Source organism: Paralichthys olivaceus, chromosome 1 (assembly GCF_024713975.1).
Source record: "Paralichthys olivaceus isolate ysfri-2021 chromosome 1, ASM2471397v2, whole genome shotgun sequence".
Taxonomy (NCBI): Eukaryota; Metazoa; Chordata; class Actinopteri; order Pleuronectiformes; family Paralichthyidae; genus Paralichthys; species Paralichthys olivaceus.
In genome coordinates, this window is record NC_091093.1 from 31,204,995 (window position 1) to 31,225,264 (window position 20,270).

At 42.0% G+C, this 20,270-nt stretch overlaps 2 protein-coding genes and 1 long non-coding RNA gene across 7 annotated transcripts in view; 2 read left to right on the forward strand and 1 right to left on the reverse strand.

The window, feature by feature from the left end:
• Positions 1–187: 187 nt before the first annotated feature.
• dapk2a (death-associated protein kinase 2a) lies at positions 188–9,659 on the forward strand. The gene is made up of 9 exons (XM_020109312.2): positions 188–641; positions 4,212–4,306; positions 5,488–5,709; positions 6,274–6,412; positions 7,263–7,392; positions 7,660–7,735; positions 8,094–8,246; positions 8,373–8,418; positions 8,781–9,659. The coding sequence occupies exons 2-9, from the start codon at positions 4,245–4,247 to the stop codon at positions 9,429–9,431; spliced, it is 1,479 nt and encodes a 492-aa protein (XP_019964871.2). The 5' UTR covers positions 188–641; positions 4,212–4,244; the 3' UTR covers positions 9,432–9,659.
• Positions 9,660–10,844: 1,185 nt separating this feature from the next.
• On the reverse strand, positions 10,845–14,268 carry LOC138410794 (uncharacterized). Its single transcript, XR_011243387.1, has 2 exons — positions 13,937–14,268; positions 10,845–11,074 (listed from the first exon to the last, which is right to left on the reverse strand). It is a non-coding gene; the product is annotated as an uncharacterized lncRNA (long non-coding RNA).
• Positions 13,515–20,270, forward strand: part of herc1 (HECT and RLD domain containing E3 ubiquitin protein ligase family member 1) — a 48,649-nt gene continuing 41,893 nt past the window's right edge. For all 5 annotated transcript variants that reach the window (XM_069527944.1, XM_069527950.1, XM_069527953.1 and 2 more), the window contains exons 1-6: positions 13,515–13,748; positions 16,932–17,908; positions 18,314–18,409; positions 18,594–18,788; positions 19,364–19,675; positions 19,917–20,013. In XM_069527944.1, the coding sequence (XP_069384045.1) occupies positions 16,958–17,908; positions 18,314–18,409; positions 18,594–18,788; positions 19,364–19,675; positions 19,917–20,013 (1,651 nt within the window). In that variant the 5' untranslated portion in view covers positions 13,515–13,748; positions 16,932–16,957. The remainder of the gene's footprint in view (positions 13,749–16,931; positions 17,909–18,313; positions 18,410–18,593; positions 18,789–19,363; positions 19,676–19,916; positions 20,014–20,270) is intronic.

Consider the following 20,270-nt stretch of genomic DNA (forward strand, 5'->3'; position numbering starts at 1 on the left):
GCTGCAGAGATAATGAAGATTAGAACAAAAGATAAACGACATGAAAACAAAGATGTTTCAATCAGAATCAGAATCTTTTTAAATTTAAACTCTTTATTTTTACAGTTCACTTTCGGGCGCGCGCGAGACAACAGGTGTCATACAATCAGGCGCGAGCCCGACAGGTGGTCGAGGAAGAAGGCGGGCGCGCGCACAGCAGGAGTGTCGTAAACTGGCTGAATGTTTCCTGACGTCACAGCTGATTCTGCGATTTCTACGTAAATATACGCGATTCATTAAACCTGACGCAAAAGTCTGAGTGGAGACGTGTTGGTTTTAAATTCGGCGACAAACGTAAACACATGAATTCAAGTTTTAAATAAGAGCTCGTCCTTTGTGTGGCGTTAGGTTGAAAACGTGGGGGAGAAATGTGGACATGTCACCGTCCTGGTGTTGACATTCATCTGTTGACTGTCCCGGAACATTAAAGTATCAGGTTACACTTTAAAATATCCACAGACTCAACGTGGTCACTGACGTTTCATGAAGCAACAAGCGAGCAAACGTTAAATGAGAGGTTTTCTGAATGAACTTCTGTTGACGCTCTGTGAGCAGAGGAAAGTTTACACTCGGCAGCTGGAGACGAGAAGGATTATTACAAGGTACAACTTTACTAAAGTTACTGAGTACTACTTTACTAATGTTACTGAGTACTACTTTACTGATGTTACTGAGTACTACTTTACTGATGTTACTAATGTTACTGTGTAAAACTTTACTAAAGTTACTGAGTACTACTTTACTGATGTTACTAATGTTACTGAGTACTACTTTACTAATGATACTGAGTACTACTTTACTGATGTTACTAATGTTACTGAGTACTACTTTACTAATGATACTGAGTACTACTTTACTGATGTTACTAATGTTACTGTGTAAAACTTTACTAAAGTTACTGAGTACTACTTTACTAAAGTTACTGAGTACTACTTTACTAATGTTACTGAGTACTACTTTACTAATGTTACTGTGTAAAACTTTACTAAAGTTACTGAGTACTACTTTACTAAAGTTACTGAGTACTACTTTACTAATGTTACTGAGTACTACTTTACTAATGTTACTGTGTAAAACTTTACTAAAGTTACTGACTACTACTTTACTAATGTTACTGAGTACTACTTTACTGATGTTACTAATGTTACTGTGTAAAACTTTACTAAAGTTACTGAGTACTACTTTACTAAAGTTACTGAGTACTACTTTACTAATGTTACTGAGTACTACTTTACTAAAGTTACTGAGTACTACTTTACTAAAGTTACTGACTACTACTTTACTAAAGTTACTGAGTACAACTTTGCTAAAGTTACTGAGTACTACTTTACTAATGTTACTGTGTACTACTTTACTAAAGTTACTGAGTACTACTTTACTAAATTTACTGAGTACTACTTTACTAAAGTTACTGAGTACTACTTTACTAATGATACTGTGTAAAACTTTACTAATGTTACTGTGTAAAACTTTACTAATGTTACTGAGTACTACTTTACTAATGTTACTGAGTACTACTTTACTAATGTTACTGAGTACAACTTTACTAATGTTACTGAGTACTACTTTACTGATGTTACTAATGTTACTGTGTAAAACTTTACTAAAGTTACTGAGTACAACTTTACTAATGTTACTGTGTAAAACGTTACTAATGTTACTGTGTAAAACTTTACTAAAGTTACTGAGTACTACTTTACTAATGTTACTGAGTAAAACTTTACTAAAGTTACTGAGTACTACTTTACTAAAGTTACTGAGTACTACTTTACTAAAGTTACTGAGTACTACTTTACTAATGTTACTGAGTAAAACTTTACTAATGTGACTGTGTAAAACTTTACTAATGTTACTGTGTAAAACTTTACTAAAGTTACTGAGTACTACTTTACTAATGTTACTGTGTACTACTTTACTAATGTTACTGTGTAAAACTTTACTAATGTTACTGTGTGAAACTTTACTAAAGTGACTGAGTACAACTTTACTAATGTTACTGAGTAAAACTTTACTAATGTGACTGTGTAAAACTTTACTAATGTTACTGTGTAAAACTTTACTAAAGTTACTGAGTACAACTTTACTAATGTTACTGAGTAAAACTTTACTAATGTTACTAATGTTACTGAGTACAACTTTACTAAAGTTACTGAGTACAACTTTACTAATGTTACTGTGTAAAACTTTACTAATGTTACTGTGTAAAAGTTTACTAATGTTACTGAGTACTACTTTACTAATGTTACTGTGTACTACTTTACTAATGTTACTAATGTTACTGAGTAAAACTTTACTAATGTTACTGTGTACTACTTTACTAATGTTACTGTGTAAAACTTTACTAATGTTACTGTGTGAAACTTTACTAAAGTGACTGAGTACAACTTTACTAATGTTACTGAGTAAAACTTTACTAATGTGACTGTGTAAAACTTTACTAATGTTACTGTGTAAAACTTTACTAAAGTTACTGAGTACAACTTTACTAATGTTACTGAGTAAAACTTTACTAATGTTACTAATGTTACTGAGTACAACTTTACTAAAGTTACTGAGTACAACTTTACTAATGTTACTGTGTAAAACTTTACTAATGTTACTGTGTAAAACTTTACTAATGTTACTGTGTGAAACTTTACTAAAGTGACTGAGTACAACTTTACTAATGTTACTGAGTAAAACTTTACTAATGTGACTGTGTAAAACTTTACTAATGTTACTGTGTAAAACTTTACTAAAGTTACTGAGTACAACTTTACTAATGTTACTGTGTAAAACTTTACTAATGTTACTGTGTAAAACTTTACTAATGTTACTGTGTAAAACTTTACTAAAGTTACTGAGTACAACTTTACTAATGTTACTGAGTAAAACTTTACTAATGTTACTAATGTTACTGAGTACAACTTTACTAAAGTTACTGAGTACAACTTTACTAATGTTACTGTGTAAAACTTTACTAATGTTACTGTGTAAAAGTTTACTAATGTTACTGAGTACTACTTTACTAATGTTACTGTGTACTACTTTACTAATGTTACTAATGTTACTGAGTAAAACTTTACTAATGTTACTGTGTACTACTTTACTAATGTTACTGTGTAAAACTTTACTAATGTTACTGTGTGAAACTTTACTAAAGTGACTGAGTACAACTTTACTAATGTTACTGAGTAAAACTTTACTAATGTGACTGTGTAAAACTTTACTAATGTTACTGTGTAAAACTTTACTAAAGTTACTGAGTACAACTTTACTAATGTTACTGAGTAAAACTTTACTAATGTTACTAATGTTACTGAGTACAACTTTACTAAAGTTACTGAGTACAACTTTACTAATGTTACTGTGTAAAACTTTACTAATGTTACTGTGTAAAACTTTACTAATGTTACTGAGTACTACTTTACTAATGTTACTGTGTACTACTTTACTAATGTTACTAATGTTACTGAGTAAAACTTTACTAATGTTACTGTGTAAAACTTTACTAATGTTACTGTGTAAAACTTTACTAAGTACAAATTTACTAATGTTACTGTGTAAAACTTTACTAATGTTACTGAGTAAAACTTTACTGATGTTACTGTGTAAAACTTTACTAATGTTACTGTGTAAAACTTTACTAATGTTACTGAGTAAAACTTTACTAATGTTACTGTGTAAAACTTTACTAATGTTACTGAGTAAAACTTTACTAATGTTACTGTGTAAAACTTTACTAATGTTACTGTGTAAAACTTTACTAAGTACCACTTTACTAAAGTTACTGTGTAAAACTTTACTAATGTTACTGAGTAAAACTTTACTGATGTTACTGTGTAAAACTTTACTGATGTTACTGTGTAAAACTTTACTAATGTTACTAATGTTACTGAGTACAACTTTACTAATGTTACTGAGTAAAACTTTACTAATGTTACTGAGTAAAACTTTACTAAGTACAACTTTACTGATGTTACTGTGTAAAAATTTACTAATGTTACTGTGTAAAACTTTACTGATGTTACTGTGTAAAACTACACTACGTACTACATTCTCACAACCTTCACTAGTGTCAGTTTTGACTTATTTATCAGAATACAGACAATAAGACACGTCCTACTGTCCGCTGCTGTGACCTCAGTTTGTCATCAGGTTGTGAAACGATTGAAATGATTGTGTTGTTGCAGGTGAACACAGAAGGAAACTGAAGAGCTGCACACATGGATTTATTCAAACTGCAGAAAGTGGAGGATTTCTATGAGATCGGTGAAGAGTTGGGAAGGTACAGACCAACATGTGTGGGACACGTTCATACATGACGCTGGCATGACTCCTCAGACTGATCATCACATGAACTTAGTTTATTATCGTACTGTTGCAGCAGATTGGAACGTTTTTTAATTTTAAAAAGTTATTTCTGAAGAATCTGTTGAAGTGAAGTGATTATAGTTGATGGGAGGATATCGATCTTGTATCTGCGACATTATTCTGTAGTAAATACATGAAAATATTTATAAAGGCAAATGTAGGTGAGAGGAATAAGGAAGGAATAAACAGCTTCTTGCAACAATTCTTATCTCAGTGATTTATCAGGAACAATGTGTCAACAAGGGGTTTATTTAAAAGAACTATATTTTTTAAAGTTTTTATTTTGGACAAACTTTACAAGATTAAAAATTAATAATAGTGAAAAACTAATGTATATATGATGCTTTAAAAACCAGAGAAAACCAAGGTTGTTTGGCTGAATATGAACAAACACTTTACTGAACTAGGACAATATGGAAATTCACTGTGACGTGTGTTTTTCTAGTTAACAGATTTAAATAGTGCTTTAAAGAGCTTCTTCTTCCACTCATCATCATTATACACAATATTTAAAGTGATGTAATTATGAAACACTGATGCACATACATGAGGAGCTGCAGTGTGTTTGTTGGGTGTGGTTGTGTTGCTGTGTGTTGTCGTGTGCAGACGACCGTCACGACTCTTCTATCTTTAGCCGAGAGGACAAATCTGCTGCGGACGAGGAAGTAAAGTGTTCGCTCACAAACCGAACCAGAAAGAAATTCACGCAGCCGTCCAGACTTAAAGGTTTGAATGTTAAACAGTGAACATCGAACCCAGGATTCAGTGTTTGCTGGTGAGTGTGTGAGTGTCGGGTTCGTCATGTCGCTGCAGAATGTGTGCGACACTATAAATAGAAGTGTTGAGGAAACTCTAATCACTCGTCCAACATGGTGATGCAGCACATGTGACTGAGGGTGAACAGTTTTCATTTAAAGAGCAACTGAACAAAGAATCAATGACTCCAATAGAATTCTCTATTTTCCTCTTTTGCCTGAAGCTCATTCAATCAGTGCTAAAGGTCAAAGGTCACTTCCAAAAATGTTTGTTAGAAAAACCTTTCGGTCCGACTGGAACCACGGCGTCAGACTGTAACTCTGCTCGTCTGTGTTTCAGTGGACAGTTCGCCATCGTGAAGCAATGCAGAGAGAGAAGCACGGGTCGGGAATTTGCCGCCAAGTTCATCAAGAAGCGGCCGAGCATGTCCAGCTCACGAGGGGTGCGGCGGGAGGAAATCGAGCGGGAGGTGAACATCCTGCAGCAGATTCAACATCCCAACATCGTCACGCTGCACGACGTCTACGAGAACCGCACGGACGTGGTGCTCATCCTGGAGCTGTGAGTGGATTCATGTGTCCGACACAGCAGCTCAGTCTGGTTTTACCTGAATCACACTCAGCTCACTGTCTCTCTGAGTCTGAAGCTTCATGTTTCTTCATGTTTCATCTGTTTTAGTTTCACTTTGTAATTCAGGGACTAAAGAATTCTGTCTCTCATACGTACGTCTGTCCTCATCACCTACGTGGGCGTCGTCTACCTATACTTGACACTGATTGGTTTGTAGATGGAGTCTGATGTGGGCGTGTCTTCAGTTGGGGGTATTAGTAATTTTTTAAATTTAATATATAAAATCATCATCACAGAATATTTGAGGATTTAAATGAAGATGAACCATTTAGTAAAATATTAGGTTGTTTAGAAGAAAACGATTTCACAGGTTTCTCACAGCAGCGATTCCGACTGTGCTCTTTTGACTGGGTCAGAATGGATATCAGTCATTTACATGTTCTTCTTTTGACCACATGACCATGAACACATCACCACACGACTTCATTTGAATGCAGCAGTGTGACGCTGATGTAACTGCAGCAGACGTCTGGAGGATGAGAGTTTGTGTTTCAGGGTCTCTGGGGGTGAGCTGTTCGACTTCCTGGCACAGAAAGAGTCTCTGAGTGAAGAAGAGGCCACTCAGTTCATCAAGCAAATCCTGGAAGGCGTCAACTACCTGCACGCCAGGAAAATCGCCCACTTCGACCTGAAGGTTTGAGCCGGACACGACCTCAGAGGGTCACGGTGAAACACGCTCACCTCGTGACCCAACGGTGACACGTGTCACAAGCCTGCGTCATGCTCAGACGTTTGAGAGCTCACAGTGATTCAGCACTAAAGAAGACGCTTATTAGTTATTATAGTTATTATAACAGGAATTATATCAAAGAGAGACAGAACCGTCAGACGTTTGTTTTCCTTCCTCACAACTGTTCAAATGAATCATATGTTAAAACATGATCTGAGCTGATCTAATGATCTAATGTCATTTGACCAAAACCTGTTCATTAATAATACAAACTATATTTATTATAGATCCATAAATAACACTTGTTATTATTTTCATAACTCTATGAACTGATTTCTGACGGAAAATCACATTTTCAGGTCAGAATCTGTTGTTTCCAGCTTCTTTCTCTGTTTCATCAGATATTTGAATAAATGAAATGAGGGCGTTTGGTAATGGACATATTTTTTCAATAATCTCCAAATAATCAGTATGAAGACGTGAACAGTGAGCAGCTCCAATCAGAGCCATTATTCAGGTCATTGTCTCAGTTTACTTTTTACTTCTTCATCTCCATAGTAACACAAGGGAGATTTGTGCCACTAGGTGGCGTAGTTAGCTTTGTGTAATCCACAAAGTATGAAGTGTGTTCAGTTGTTTTCAGACTCTGATGAATGAATATTTGTTTCCTGCTCGATCATTTATTTCTGATTTCTGCAGGTTTATTAATTTTCACAGTTGTCGTGTGTCTTTTGGAGATTGTGTCACAGTTGAAGTGATTTGTGTTTTTCTGTCGTTGGTGATTCTCAGTAAACTCTCTCTCTCTCGACTGCAGCCTGAAAACATTATGCTCCTGGACAAGAACGTCCCGCTGCCCAGAATCAAACTCATCGACTTCGGTCTCGCTCACAAGATCGAAGCTGGCGTCGAGTTCAAAAACATCTTTGGGACTCCGGAGTTTGTAGGTGAGACAGGATGCAGTTTATTTTTAATGTGTTGGGATAAAAATCCAACCAAGACATGAAAAAGCCTAAATTTAAATCTATCTCTTCTATCTCAGACGAGCACATAACTCAGCGTCCTCTAGTTAAATCTTTAATTCAATTCACGCAAATATTTTGTTTATTTTCTGGCAGAGGCCTCGGGGCCGTCGCACACAAATGATACCACGCTGTGTGTTACTGTGAATAACAGCAACTTTAACACTGATGAATGTTTTGTTGTCTTTTAAGCTCCAGAGATTGTCAACTACGAGCCGCTGGGGCTAGAGGCCGACATGTGGAGCATCGGAGTCATCACCTACATCCTGCAAGTGCAACACAAACAACACAATGACACAACGACACAAACAACACAACGACACAAACAACACAACGACACTGAAGCTGTTTTCAGACATGAAATGTTGGTGTTGGTCCTGTGAGGCAGCAGATTGTCGACTCGTTCACAACAACAGGAACATGTTGTGTAGTCATGTTGTGTAGTCATGTTGTGTAGTCAGTTAGACACTGACTCAGACATTTGTTCTCACATACAGACCATGTGAGGAACATGTGAGGAACACGTCAGGAACACGTCTGACAGCAGCTTTACTTTAAACTACATGTTTCTGCAGCTTCCGTCAAACAGGACGATGAACCGCTCGTCTGTGAATGTTTTGTTCCAGGCTGAGTGGGGCGTCACCTTTTCTGGGAGAAACCAAACGTGACACACTGAGGAACATTTCAGCCATAAACTACGAGTTTGATGAAGAGTTCTTCTGTCGCACCAGTGAACTGGCCAAGAAGTTCATCAGCCAGCTGCTGGAGAGAGATAAGAAGTAAGAGTTCACAGTAACACACTGATCCACCAAAAGAAAGTCCAGCTTTGTGCTTTCACTTGTTTTAAATGGTTTCCAGAATCTCAGACGCCGCATAAATGATGTAAAATATTTTTCCTTGCACAGGAAGAGATTAACAATTCAAGATGCTCTTAATCACCCGTGGATCAAGGTGAGATGAAAACTTAATTATATATTCAAGGTGTGTGAACACATGACCTGGTGTTTACATCCAGTCACCAGACGTCTGCTCTTGAATACAGAGAAGGAAAAAGACAAGTACAGAAAAGTTGATGTGATAACTCTCAACACAAGAAAATATTCAACAACAGTTGAATAAACAGAAAGTTTATCTTTATTATTATTATTGGAACGATTTGTCTGAATTCAATGAGGTCGATCACTTTCTGTGTTATTATGCACACGGCTTAGTTTAGCAGATAAAGCTGGTTGTGATTAGAAAGTTAGTTCCTTCCTGTTTCAGTGTCACTTTCTCTGAAGCTGAAAGAAACTAATCATCCTTTTTTTTTAAAGTCCAATGAGCACAAGGAGGAAAATAAAACCCAAGAGCCGAAGAAACGCGAGCGACGCCAGCTGAAGACCAAGCGTCTGAGGGAGTACACCATCAAGTCCCACTCCAGCATGCCACCCAACAACACCTATGTCAACTTTGAGCGCTTTGCCCAGGTGGTGGAGGACGTTGACCAGATGGAGAGCTCGTTCATCAGTCTGGCAGCAGCGCATGACTCTCTGCAGGAAGACATCGACGCCATGGTCTCTATATACAATGAGAAGGAGGCCTGGTACAAGGAGGAGAGTGAAGGCGTGCGCCACGAGCTCTCGCAAATCCGCTACGAGTTCCGTAAGGTGGAGGCCTTGAAGAGGAGCCTGCAGGACGACATGCACGCATTCAGCTCCAGCCTCGGCACCATCAGCAACCGCTACCAGGAGAGGCAGAGCCACTTTGACGCGCTGCGCCTGGAGCTGAGCAATGAGCTGAAATGGGTGCAGGAGGTGATGGGTTCATTTCCCCTCGACGGTGGAGGATACCCCAACTGCAACTTCTCCACGGTTTTCAATAACGACGTGAACGAAGCCTTGAAAGAGCTGCTGACCCGCTCGTGTGGAGGAGAGCTGCTGTCTGGGATTAACTTGGACTTTACTGAACCTGGACAGCAACGATAAACTCCGAGCGCTGCACAGAAATGAAAACCTTTCAGCATGAAGAGTGACTACAAGCTGCAGCAGGAAGGGATAATTAAATTACTTATACAGTAACTAAAGTACTGCCATTGTTTCCATACTAAAAATAATATAAACTAAAACCTACGTCCTCACATGCAATCGAATCAAAGTATACATGTATTGATCTCTTTGTTTGCTGTGTACCAGAGATAAACAATGAAAACATTATCTTTTTCATTTTCATTATTTTATCTGATGGATGTTTATTTACAAAGGGACAACACCAGAGCTTCAGTCCAGTGAGAGACACGCGAGACCTCATTTCAGAATCTGAGAGCCAAGTGATGAGTCTTCAAGAGGTTCGTAACAATCGATCTGCTCTGCAGACAAGCGGTAATGACTTGGATTTAATTTAAGCGGCCATGATGTGGGGACATGTCATCTGAAGGAGAGGACAGGTGTTGTATGCAGCAGTGTCATCAGAATTCTTGTGAAAAAGGTTTGTATTCCACTTGTAATGACCCATTTGAATTCACACCACACAGTGTAGAAGCAAATCACATTGTCTGGAGTAGTTTGTCTCCTGGTCCAGCAGAGGGCGATCACTGTCAGCTTGACTTGTCAGTAAAGTAAATCAGTAATGTTGCTTTGTTTTGTTAAGAAAATGAAAAACGATGTCAAGCGGAGTCGACATAAACTGACGACCCTGACGCCGTCTGAGAAGCAGTGCGTGTCTTGGTTCTACACCATAGATGACAACCATGTCATCTGAGCTTAACAAGTCACATTCGTTCAACTGTTGTTTTTGAGAAAACATTATTGGACCCAACCAAGCAGTGTGTAGCGCTAACAGAAGGGGCCCCAGTACGTGGCCCTGGGGCACCCCCGGGGGGAGGGGATGGGAGCGGGATGTTTGTCTGTGCCATGACACACTTAAAGGAACTCCCGGTGAGATTGAGGTCAAACCAAAAGACAAGACGTTTCAGAGTGGACGGATAAGACGCTGCGGACCAGTGAGATAAGAGATGAAGCTGCAGATGGAACTGCCCTGAAGGCTCCGTCACAGAAAACACTGTGGGCTCAGTCCCGACCGATTTGGGTCAAAGCGTCTGTTCCATGAGAGGAGTTCTGAGACGTCTTCGTTCCTTAAGATCCAAAGACTTGAACGCGGTTGACTTCAGACTTCAGAAGATGTTACCTGAGCGCCTGCAGCCGGCGAAGCATTCATCATATGTGTGCGTGACGGTACAGTGGTGGGAAATACGGAGGTTGGTGTGTGAGTCCAAACACATGAAGCAGTTCACCTGCCGTGTCCTCGGGCTCAGTGACGCGAGGAGACGTGTGGTAACAGAACAAATACTCCCGTAGCTGTCGAAACCAATCTGTATATAAAGATGAAGTCATAAGCGACAGTTCAAAACAAGGGTTTGAGACGTTTTTAATCTACACATTGTTCTTATTTAAAATGTCTCTTCCATTAATAAAATCACATTAGTTCACATATTTGTGTTTTTCAATGTAAATGGGTTGTTCAGCAGTAAACAGTTGGTTCCTCCTGGTCTGTGGTTCAGTTCAGATATAGGACGACAGCCTCCGCTGTTGTTGACACAAGCAGCTTACACAATGTTGTTTGCTTTGTGAATCTGTGACACATGAATACAGAATATAAGTCAAGGAGGGTGATCGAAATCAGAGCTGCTAATATTTTTCTACTGCATCAAAAAAATTAAGTACTTTAATTGTTAAAGAATAATTTAAGTTTAGTATTAAGTTCCTTGAATCAGTGCTTTTCTGAATATAATTAGGCCGGTCGTGCAGAAACAGTTTTCAAATTCCCAGAGTTTTGGTGGGAAAAGGTTTTATTTTATTTATTTGAAGAAGGAGGAGAAGCAGCACCTCCTGAAATCAACACCTGCAGAGCTGCAGGCTTCCACACCGCTCCACTATTCTGAGAGCACATATATGGACGTATGCTCGTTTAACAACTGTTAAAGTAAAAAAAGACAGAATTCTCAGTTCTGCTTCAGACCGAAACATTTGAAGGTATTTTACTGAACATGTAGCGGCACAACAGAGAATAGTGTGTGTGTGTGTGTGTGTGTGTGTGTGTGTGTGTGTGTGTGTGTCGTAAAGCCTCAGGAAATCTGGTCTGAAATATTAAGAACTGCATTTCCTCATAAAAGTCTGCGTCTGTGGTTTTCTCTTCCTCCGTCCAAACACAGCAGATTGGAGTTGGGTTAACTGGAGACTCTAAATCCACTGTAGGTGAGAACGTGAGCGTCGGTATGTCGGCCTGTGATTCGCTGGTAACCTGTGCAGGCTGTGATCCCGCCTCTCGTCCCAAGTGGTCCTTCCCCTGGGCCCTAAAGCTTAAGTGGTGCCGACGGATTGATTTCCATATTACATATTACTGACATGACTTTAAACAGATGTTTTAACTGACATGACTTTAACAGAGGACATTTTGACTGATGACAGACATATGACTGACATGATGGTCAGAATGGCTGTAGAGTTTGCTGGAGGAGGATTGAGCAGCAGTGCTGAGATAAGGTTTGAACTGCAGCCTCGTCGTGTTCCTCTGTGTCTGCGTCACCAAGATAACGACAGAACCGTCTTCAGACTCCACCTGATGGTACATCGTGTTCTCACACCTTTAAGTTCACTGGAACGGAACACGCAGCACTTCGCTCAAGTTCCTCTGCTGAGCCTTTATAAGCAGCACAGGAGCATTTGAGTGACACATTGTAATGTAGTTATAACTGTTAAAGCACCAACCACCAGCCCTCTCACCTGAGGACCTCTCACCTGAGGACCTCCCACCTGAGGACCTCTCACCTGAGGACCTCCCACCTGAGGACCTCCCACCTGAGGACCTCTCACCTTTGGAGCCATGGGTCCTACTACTGCACATGTTGGACCATGAGGGAGGTCGGAGTGCCCGGGGGACCACTGTGCCCTTGGAAGACCATGCGAACGTCCACCTGGACTGGATTCAAGCCCCTGACACTGGGACTCACCCCCCCCTTCATTTCCTTTTGCTCCCCTGTATAACTTGTTCTTTCTCCATCACCCCAACCGGTCCTGGCAGAGGCCGTCCACACCGAGCCCGGTTCTGCCAGAGGTTTCTTCCACCTGGGAGTTTTTCCTCCCCGCTGTTGCTCATGCTTGCTCAGAGTGGAACAAGTTGGACTTTGAGTTTCTTAAGATCCTGGACTTTTGTGCAGCACCCTGAGACAAGTGTTGTGGTACCGTGCTATATCAATACATCTGATTGACTGATTGAATGTATGTGTGAACGCCTCCTGAGAGAAGCTGCTGCACAAACACATAGTGAGCAACAATAAACAAAAACACAGGGATATAAAACCTTTGCTCATGTTATGTGAGAGAATTTACTTTTTCTAGTGAATTATCCATTTAAACCTTTAAAACATGTCTTCACCTTCAAGTGTGAAGATCAGAGACATGAAGGTCCTCACAAGGTGAGGTAAACACATGTAGGTCCCCATAGCATGAGTGATATACACACACACACACCCACTCACACAAACACACACACACACACAAACACACACCCACTCACACACACTCTCTCACCCACAAACACACACACCCACCCCACACACACAAACAAACAAACAACCCCCCCCACTCTCTCACCCACTCACACACACACCCACCCCACACACACAAACAACCCCCCCCCCACTCTCTCTCACACACACACACACACACACACACACACCCACTCACACACACTCTCTCACCCACAAACACACAAACCTACCCCACACACACAAACAAACAAACAACCCCCCCCACTCTCTCACCCACTCACACACACACCCACCCCACACACACAAACAACCCCCCCCACTCTCTCACACACACACACACACACACACACACACACACACACAAACACACACACCCACTCACACACACTCTCTCACCCACAAACACACAAACCTACCCCACACACACACAAACAAACAAACAACCCCCCCCACTCTCTCACCCACTCACACACACACACAAAAACAAACAACCCCCCCCCCCCCCCACTCTCTCTCTCACACACACACACACACACACACGGGCTGAAGCACCGCCCGGGCTCATTCTCAGGAGAAGCTCCGGGAGAGGCGGACCCAACATGGAGCTGCTCTCTGTCTCCTTCCAGTGTGACGGACCCTCAGACTGAAGAGTGTGTGTGATGAAGATCAGCTGGGCTCCAGTGTAAGAAGAAGAAGAGGAAGAAGAAGAAGAGGAGGAGAAGAGGAGAAGAGGAGAAGAGGAGGAGGCCTTCTGCTGGTGAGCGAGCTGTTATTCCTGCTAGCGTCAGGAAAGTGGAGCTAGCATGAAGCTAAGCTGCTATGATACAGCAGATAAAGCAGCAGCTTCTCTGGGATTAATCACGCGCGTTACACGGAGCCGAGCTTTTTACATGTATGTGCAAACTGCAGTTAGCATGTAGCATGTGTGTTAGCCTCCTGTCATACCTGCACAGTGTGTGTTGAGGTATCTTGAGCTGTGCTAGCTGGGTGACGTGAGGAAAGTTAGCTAACGCTAGCTTAACGTAAACAGCAGCCCCCGGTTATCGTCCTCGTTTGTTGGTGTTCGCTCCGCAGAGAACCGGACATGTCGGCACGTCACGTCGGGCTCTGTCACTTGTTCCTCCGGCAGCATCCACAGGGACATGTCGTCGGTGTCGTGCAGCTTCCTGGAGGTTTCCAGTGATTGTGTGCGCCGCAGCTGATTAGCACTAGTGAAGCAGGTTAGCTGCCCTCTCTGCCCTCAGTGGTGTCACCGCCTCGTTTATCGGCTCGACCTCAGCTGATCATCCACAACCACACCGGTGTTAGCTCCGGGCCGTGCTAGCTGCTACCTGCCTGTGTGTGTGCAGAAATATAAACTGGAGCAAAACAAGGCACGAGGAGGAGGAGAAGGAGCTAACTCCTAATGTTTTACACCAGCTGCATTAGGGAGGAGAATGTTGATGCAGAATTACATGTTGTCATCCTTTGCTGATTCATGAAAATACAACATCCACTTTAAAATAATAGTTTCCCTTTGTCCAAATGATCTTAGTTTAGATTGTGGGCCACGTTACCTTCCCCACATGCAGTGCTGTCATATCTTACTGAGCTGTAACCCTGCATCATCCTGCCTCAGTGTGGTCGGCTTCTTGCCCTAATCCATCGACAGTTAAGTGTTTCAACTTGCAGACATTGAACCAGATCTCCGGTGAGTATCTGCAGCGTTGACATGTTTAGTACTCGGGGGTTTCGCAGAAGAGACAAAAAGCCTCTGGACGCTCTTGTGTTTCTTCATCGTCTTGTTCTTTCCACACAGTCAAATCCTCACGCTGTGATATTACTGCAGGATAATGTCACAACAGTGTGAGTAAAGGACAGAGATGTTTTTGTGTCCCTCAGCTGAGATTGTATGTTGCGTGTTTTCACGTGTATCTGCAGACGGATCACACCAGGACTGCCTGTGCCTCACGTAATCTGTGTGTTGATGGATCCGTCTTCTGCCTGTATGTTACCCTGCGGATGTTTCAGTCAGTGAAGTGTTTGAATGGGTTTTATTTCAGCAGCAACATAATCTGTCTGGCATCTTATCTGTATTTCACAGTGAATCTTAAAGAAGTGCAGTAAGTAATTAGATTGAGTTGAGTAAGCTCACACCTGCACATCTTCCTGATCATCTTTCATAGAGGATGTTTGTGAGAACACAAATGTCAGATGTTCTCCAGCCCTCCAGTAAAATGTGTGAGTGAGCCCGTGTGAGAAGAATAGTGAGAGTGGGCGTGTCTCTGAGGTTTCTAACACGTGACAGGCGTGAAAGAACACAAACATGTCAGGATGAAGAAGAGGAGTCACATAGGGTTATAAATGAGATCACCACGCCCTCACCCTGACTCCTCACCCTGACTCCTCACCCTGACTCCTCACCCTGACTCCTCACCCCAGAGCTTTTGGTGATAAGTGTGGATGAGCTGTCAACAAAAACACTGATCTTTCCACAGCACAATCTATAACTCATGTTGATATTTACGAGACTGACCTGGACAATATCCTGCTGCGTTCTTCATATGTTTAAATGTCCAGACCCAGCTTTCTGAATATTTTCCGAAGTTCATGTCTGAAAGTAGTTTGTCCAGTGTTTTGTACAGTTTAATCAAATACAGCAGGAAACATCACAACCTCACTCGTCAGCTGAACAATCTGACTCTGAATCTGTCCCCCCACCCCCACCCGCGCTCACTCACACTCACGGGTGTCATTTATTCTTTCACAAGAGATTATCAGCGCGTTGCCCTGATGTGACCGAACACACACACTTTACCCATCGTGTCTTTGTATCTGGTGTAGTTCAGAAATTAACATAATCCTTTATTGATCCGCACGGGAGAAGTTCAGATAAAACCGCAGGTCATCAAGTACAAATGTTTGCATTTTTCTTGAAAACAAAAGTTTGGACTCCTCCGCCCTTTCATGCACAGGCCAACACGTGTGTAGTGTTCACGACACAGTGACCTGCAGTCTGTCCTCAGAAGCACGGTTATACATCTCAAAAGATCAGTGATAATGTCACACGTTTCTGTATTTTCTCCTCAAATGTTAAAACTCAGACGACCGATAAGAAAATCAGAGGTTTAAAAGAAGTCTACATGAAATTAAGATTTTACTCTCTTATCTTTCTCACTCGTTGCAGTTTAATTACTTTGAAGTTTTCTTCCTGGTGTCACGTAACCAACAAAAATACAAGTTACCTCATGACTCTTTACATAATTTATCCTATGTGGAATAAATCAAATGACCTCCTTTGAGCTCAGCATGTTTATTTACTACAGACAGTGTTGCCTTTGTGCTCTGAGGTGACGCAACTTTGTAGTAAACGTCAATGGTTGGAGCAAACCTCCGAGACATCACCAGTATATTTAGTAGATGATAAACTGTTTGTTCTGCTTCTAATATAAAGCAGGACACGTACTGTACATGATCCAGCATCTTAAAAGAAGATCAGACCGCGTTTTATTATGAGCTCATGAATTTCAAGTCTCCAGGAAGCCAAGTAATCAATTAAATAAAGCTTCAGCAGACAGTTCTGTAGATCTGCAGAGTAACTGGTTGTTGTTTCATCGTTCATATGCACATGATGTGGAAAATGTTTGTTTCCTCATCTTACTTCTTATGAACGTCCTGTCAAAAAGTCAGTGTTGAATTAGTTCAGGCTATTTAGTTAAAGCTGGACTTAGATAGAAATACATTTGATCTAATGCATGTCTGTTGTCACTTTTTCCAAAAATCCAGTTAGAACATATTGGACATGTTTTGTAATTCGTTGTCTTTAAATGTCTTGTTTGCTTTCCCCGCTTCCTTTGAATGAATGTTTGAGAGTAAAAAGTTACAGGCATATTGTAATGAGTACACTTGTCTTCACAAACTTGATAATAATATTTGACATGATGTCCACTCGTTGTTTCAGGACTGATGGCTCCAAAGTGACCTGTCATGGCTTTAATGATCCCCCCGGTGAAACTCAAATGGCTGGAGCACCTGAACAGCTCTTGGATTACGGAGGACAGCGAGTCCATAGCCACGCGGGAGGGAGTTTCGGTGCTCTACTCAAAGCTGCTGGCCAACAAAGAGGTGGTGCTGCTGCCCCAGCAGGTGCTCTGCCTGAAGGGCCCCCAGCTTCCAGACTTTGAGCGGGAATCCCTCTCCAGCGATGAGCAGGAGCACTACCTGGACGCTCTGCTCAGCAGCCAATTGGCTCTGGCCAAGATGGTCTGCTCCGACTCGCCCTTTGCCGCTGCGCTGCGCAAACGTGTGCTGGTGCTCCAGCGCATCTTCTACGCACTTTCCAACAAGTACCATGACAAAGGTAAAGTCAAGCAGCAGCAGCACTCTCCGGAGAACAACTCGGGCTCGGCCGATCTGCACTCTGTCAGCGAGCGGCCGCGCTCCAGCACCGATGCTCTCATTGAGATGGGCGTTCGCACGGGCCTCAGCCTTCTGTTTGCTCTCCTGCGCCAGAGCTGGATGATGCCTCCTCCGCCCAGCCCTTGTGGAGGTCACGGGGGCAGCATTAACTTGTGTAATGATGTCATTCACACTGCCATCGACGTGGTGAGCTCCCTGCCCCCCCTGTCTCTGGCCAACGAGAGCAAGATCCCCCCCATGGGCCTGGACTGCCTGGCCCAGGTCACCACCTTTCTGAAGGGGGTGACAATGCCAAACTCCGGAGCGGATATTTTAGGGCGACGCCTCGCCTCAGAGCTCCTCCTCGGCCTGGCCTCGCAGAGGGGCTCCCTGCGCTACCTCCTGGAGTGGATAGAAATGGCCCTGGCAGCATCAGCTGTGGTCAGCACCATGGAGCAGAGCAAGGTGCTCCAGAACCAAGAGGGCCTCATCGGTTATGACTGTTTCATGAACATCCTCATGCAGATGAGACGCTCTTTGGTGAGTAAACATTAACAATACTCACACATGGGACAGTTGACACCTTCTGAGCAGCTCAGAAAGTGTTGTCTTTGGTTGAGCGTTAATAACCATTCAGTCAGTGTGAGGACTTTGTTGAAGCAGTGGTGTCTTTCTGCAGCACAGTGTCTCCGATGTGAATCTTCAACAGAACTCAGGCTGGAAATAAACACTAATGATATGAAAAATCCTTTGTCAGACTCTCGGATGTTATCTGAGGATGTCAGAGTTTTGTTTCTCTCAAATGCATCATGTGATGTGCGCTGCTGATCTAATCGTGTGTGTGTAATTTTATTTACAAAAGGCTTGATAATGTTAAATGTAAGGTTTAATTGGTTTGAGGTTGTGCATGGTCTTAACTTTGTTTTGTGTATTCGATTGGCTCAGGGTTCCTCAGCAGATCGCAGCCAGTGGCGGGAACCCACGCGGACCTCTGACGGCCTGTGCTCACTGTATGAGGCTGCACTCTGTCTCTTTGAAGAAGTAAGATATCAGAGCAGTATTCTACCGTCAGGACTTTGAATTTCTGGTTTCATAACGTCTTCATTTGAGATTCTTGCGGAAACTTGTCTCACCGGTGTTTAGAAATATTTCAGGATTGCTGTTCAAGTTCATTCTGAAAAAAACAAAAACATTCCTTTCCATTGATGGTGGTTTATTTCTCCAGGTATGTCGAATGGCATCAGACTACTCTCGCACTTGTGTCAGTCCAGACAGCATACAGACGGGCGAGGCCCCCGTGGTGTCTGAAACCTGCGAGGTGTATGTGTGGGGCAGTAACAGCAGCCACCAGCTAGTGGAGGGCACACAGGAGAAGATCTTACAACCCAAGTTGGCCACCAGCTTCGCAGATGCACAGACGGTAAGAAGAAGCAGAGCACACGTCTGCTGTAGATGTTGTGTCCGCACATGGGGGTGGAACAAAACATGGCATTTAACTTGTACATATAAGAAGAAAAAAAGAAAAAAGATATGTCGTTAAGATATAATTTATAATAAACAGCATAAAAAACACATAGAGATTTCTCCCACAGGGAAACTACATCTGTTGCTCGCAGCAGTGTGACATGATGATGTATGATAGACAGAGACAAAAGATTTGTGCTCTTCAAGCCGGAGGAGCAAGAACCATCCTGATTCTTATTTCTTGTCTTTTAGGAGAGAGATAATACAAATGTATAGATCACAGACCGACTTTTCAACAATTCACTTTTTTCTCATCTGCATTACTTGTTAGTTTCTTTGTCCTCATCTCTGACATTTCTGTGATTTAATGCATCTTAATGCCCAGATGTGAATGAGCTGTAGGATCTGCACTGTGTTTAGGTCTTTTTCTACGTGTTGGGCATCAAGGACATAAACTCCAACATCATTATGCTGGAAATGTAATTAAAAAATGTCAGTGTAACTCAGTCACTGACTGTCATTTCTCTTCAGATCGAAGCAGGTCAGTACTGCACTTTCGTGATATCCTCCGATGGCTCTGTCCGGGCCTGTGGGAAGGGCAGCTACGGCCGCTTGGGCCTCGGGGACTCTAACAACCAGTCTACGCTCAAGAAGCTGACCTTTGAACCCCACCGCGCAATCAAGAAGGTGTCCTCGTCCAAGGGTTCTGATGGCCACACGCTGGCCTTCACGACGGAGGGTGAGGTGTTCAGCTGGGGTGACGGTGATTATGGCAAACTGGGTCACGGGAACAGCTCAACACAGAAATACCCTAAACTTATCCAGGGGCCACTGCAGGGGAAGGTAGGGTGTCACCAGCATTTGAGCACAACACATTTTATTCACGTGGTTCTCATCCCACCTCCTGATTCTGTTAAAATGTTCTGCATGTTTCTTCTTCTCTTCTCAGAGCTTCTAAAAATGAATTTTCCTGTGCCTCTTGTTTTTTTAAAAGAAAAAGGAAATTCAATAGACGTCTCATTGCTTGTGTGTTCACTGGCATTAACAAAGAGCGTGGATGTGTGTGGCGTTTGTTTTTCGTCAGGTGGTGGTTTGTGTGTCTGCTGGCTACAGACACAGTGCTGCAGTCAGCGAGGATGGAGAGCTGTACACATGGGGGGAAGGGGATTTTGGACGATTAGGTAAGTTCCTGATCTAAAACAGTCTTAAATTATACCTGTGTACTTTAGTGTTCCCAGTACACTGTTTGTTGTTGGGCTTCAAAACTTCTCCATCTGTGAATTGAACCATCTGTTTTACTTCCTCCCCTCTCACTAAAGTAGGTCGTGTCAGTTCTGATGGTTTAATCTTGAACCTTCCTTGTTCTGAGTGCTTTAGCAGCACAGTTTTGATTTAGATTTCCTACAGTTTACTCATTTTACTGTGTTTCTCTGTTTGT

Excerpts from the sequence above, each read along its gene's own strand:
- dapk2a (XM_020109312.2), top strand. The coding sequence starts at position 4,245 with ATGGATTTATTCAAACTGCAGAAAGTGGAGGATTTCTATGAGATCGGT. Across the intron at positions 4,307-5,487 it reads ATCGGTGAAGAGTTGGGAAG|TGGACAGTTCGCCATCGTGA; the intron begins GTACAGACCAAC and ends TCTGTGTTTCAG. Across the intron at positions 6,413-7,262 it reads TCGCCCACTTCGACCTGAAG|CCTGAAAACATTATGCTCCT; the intron begins GTTTGAGCCGGA and ends TCTCGACTGCAG.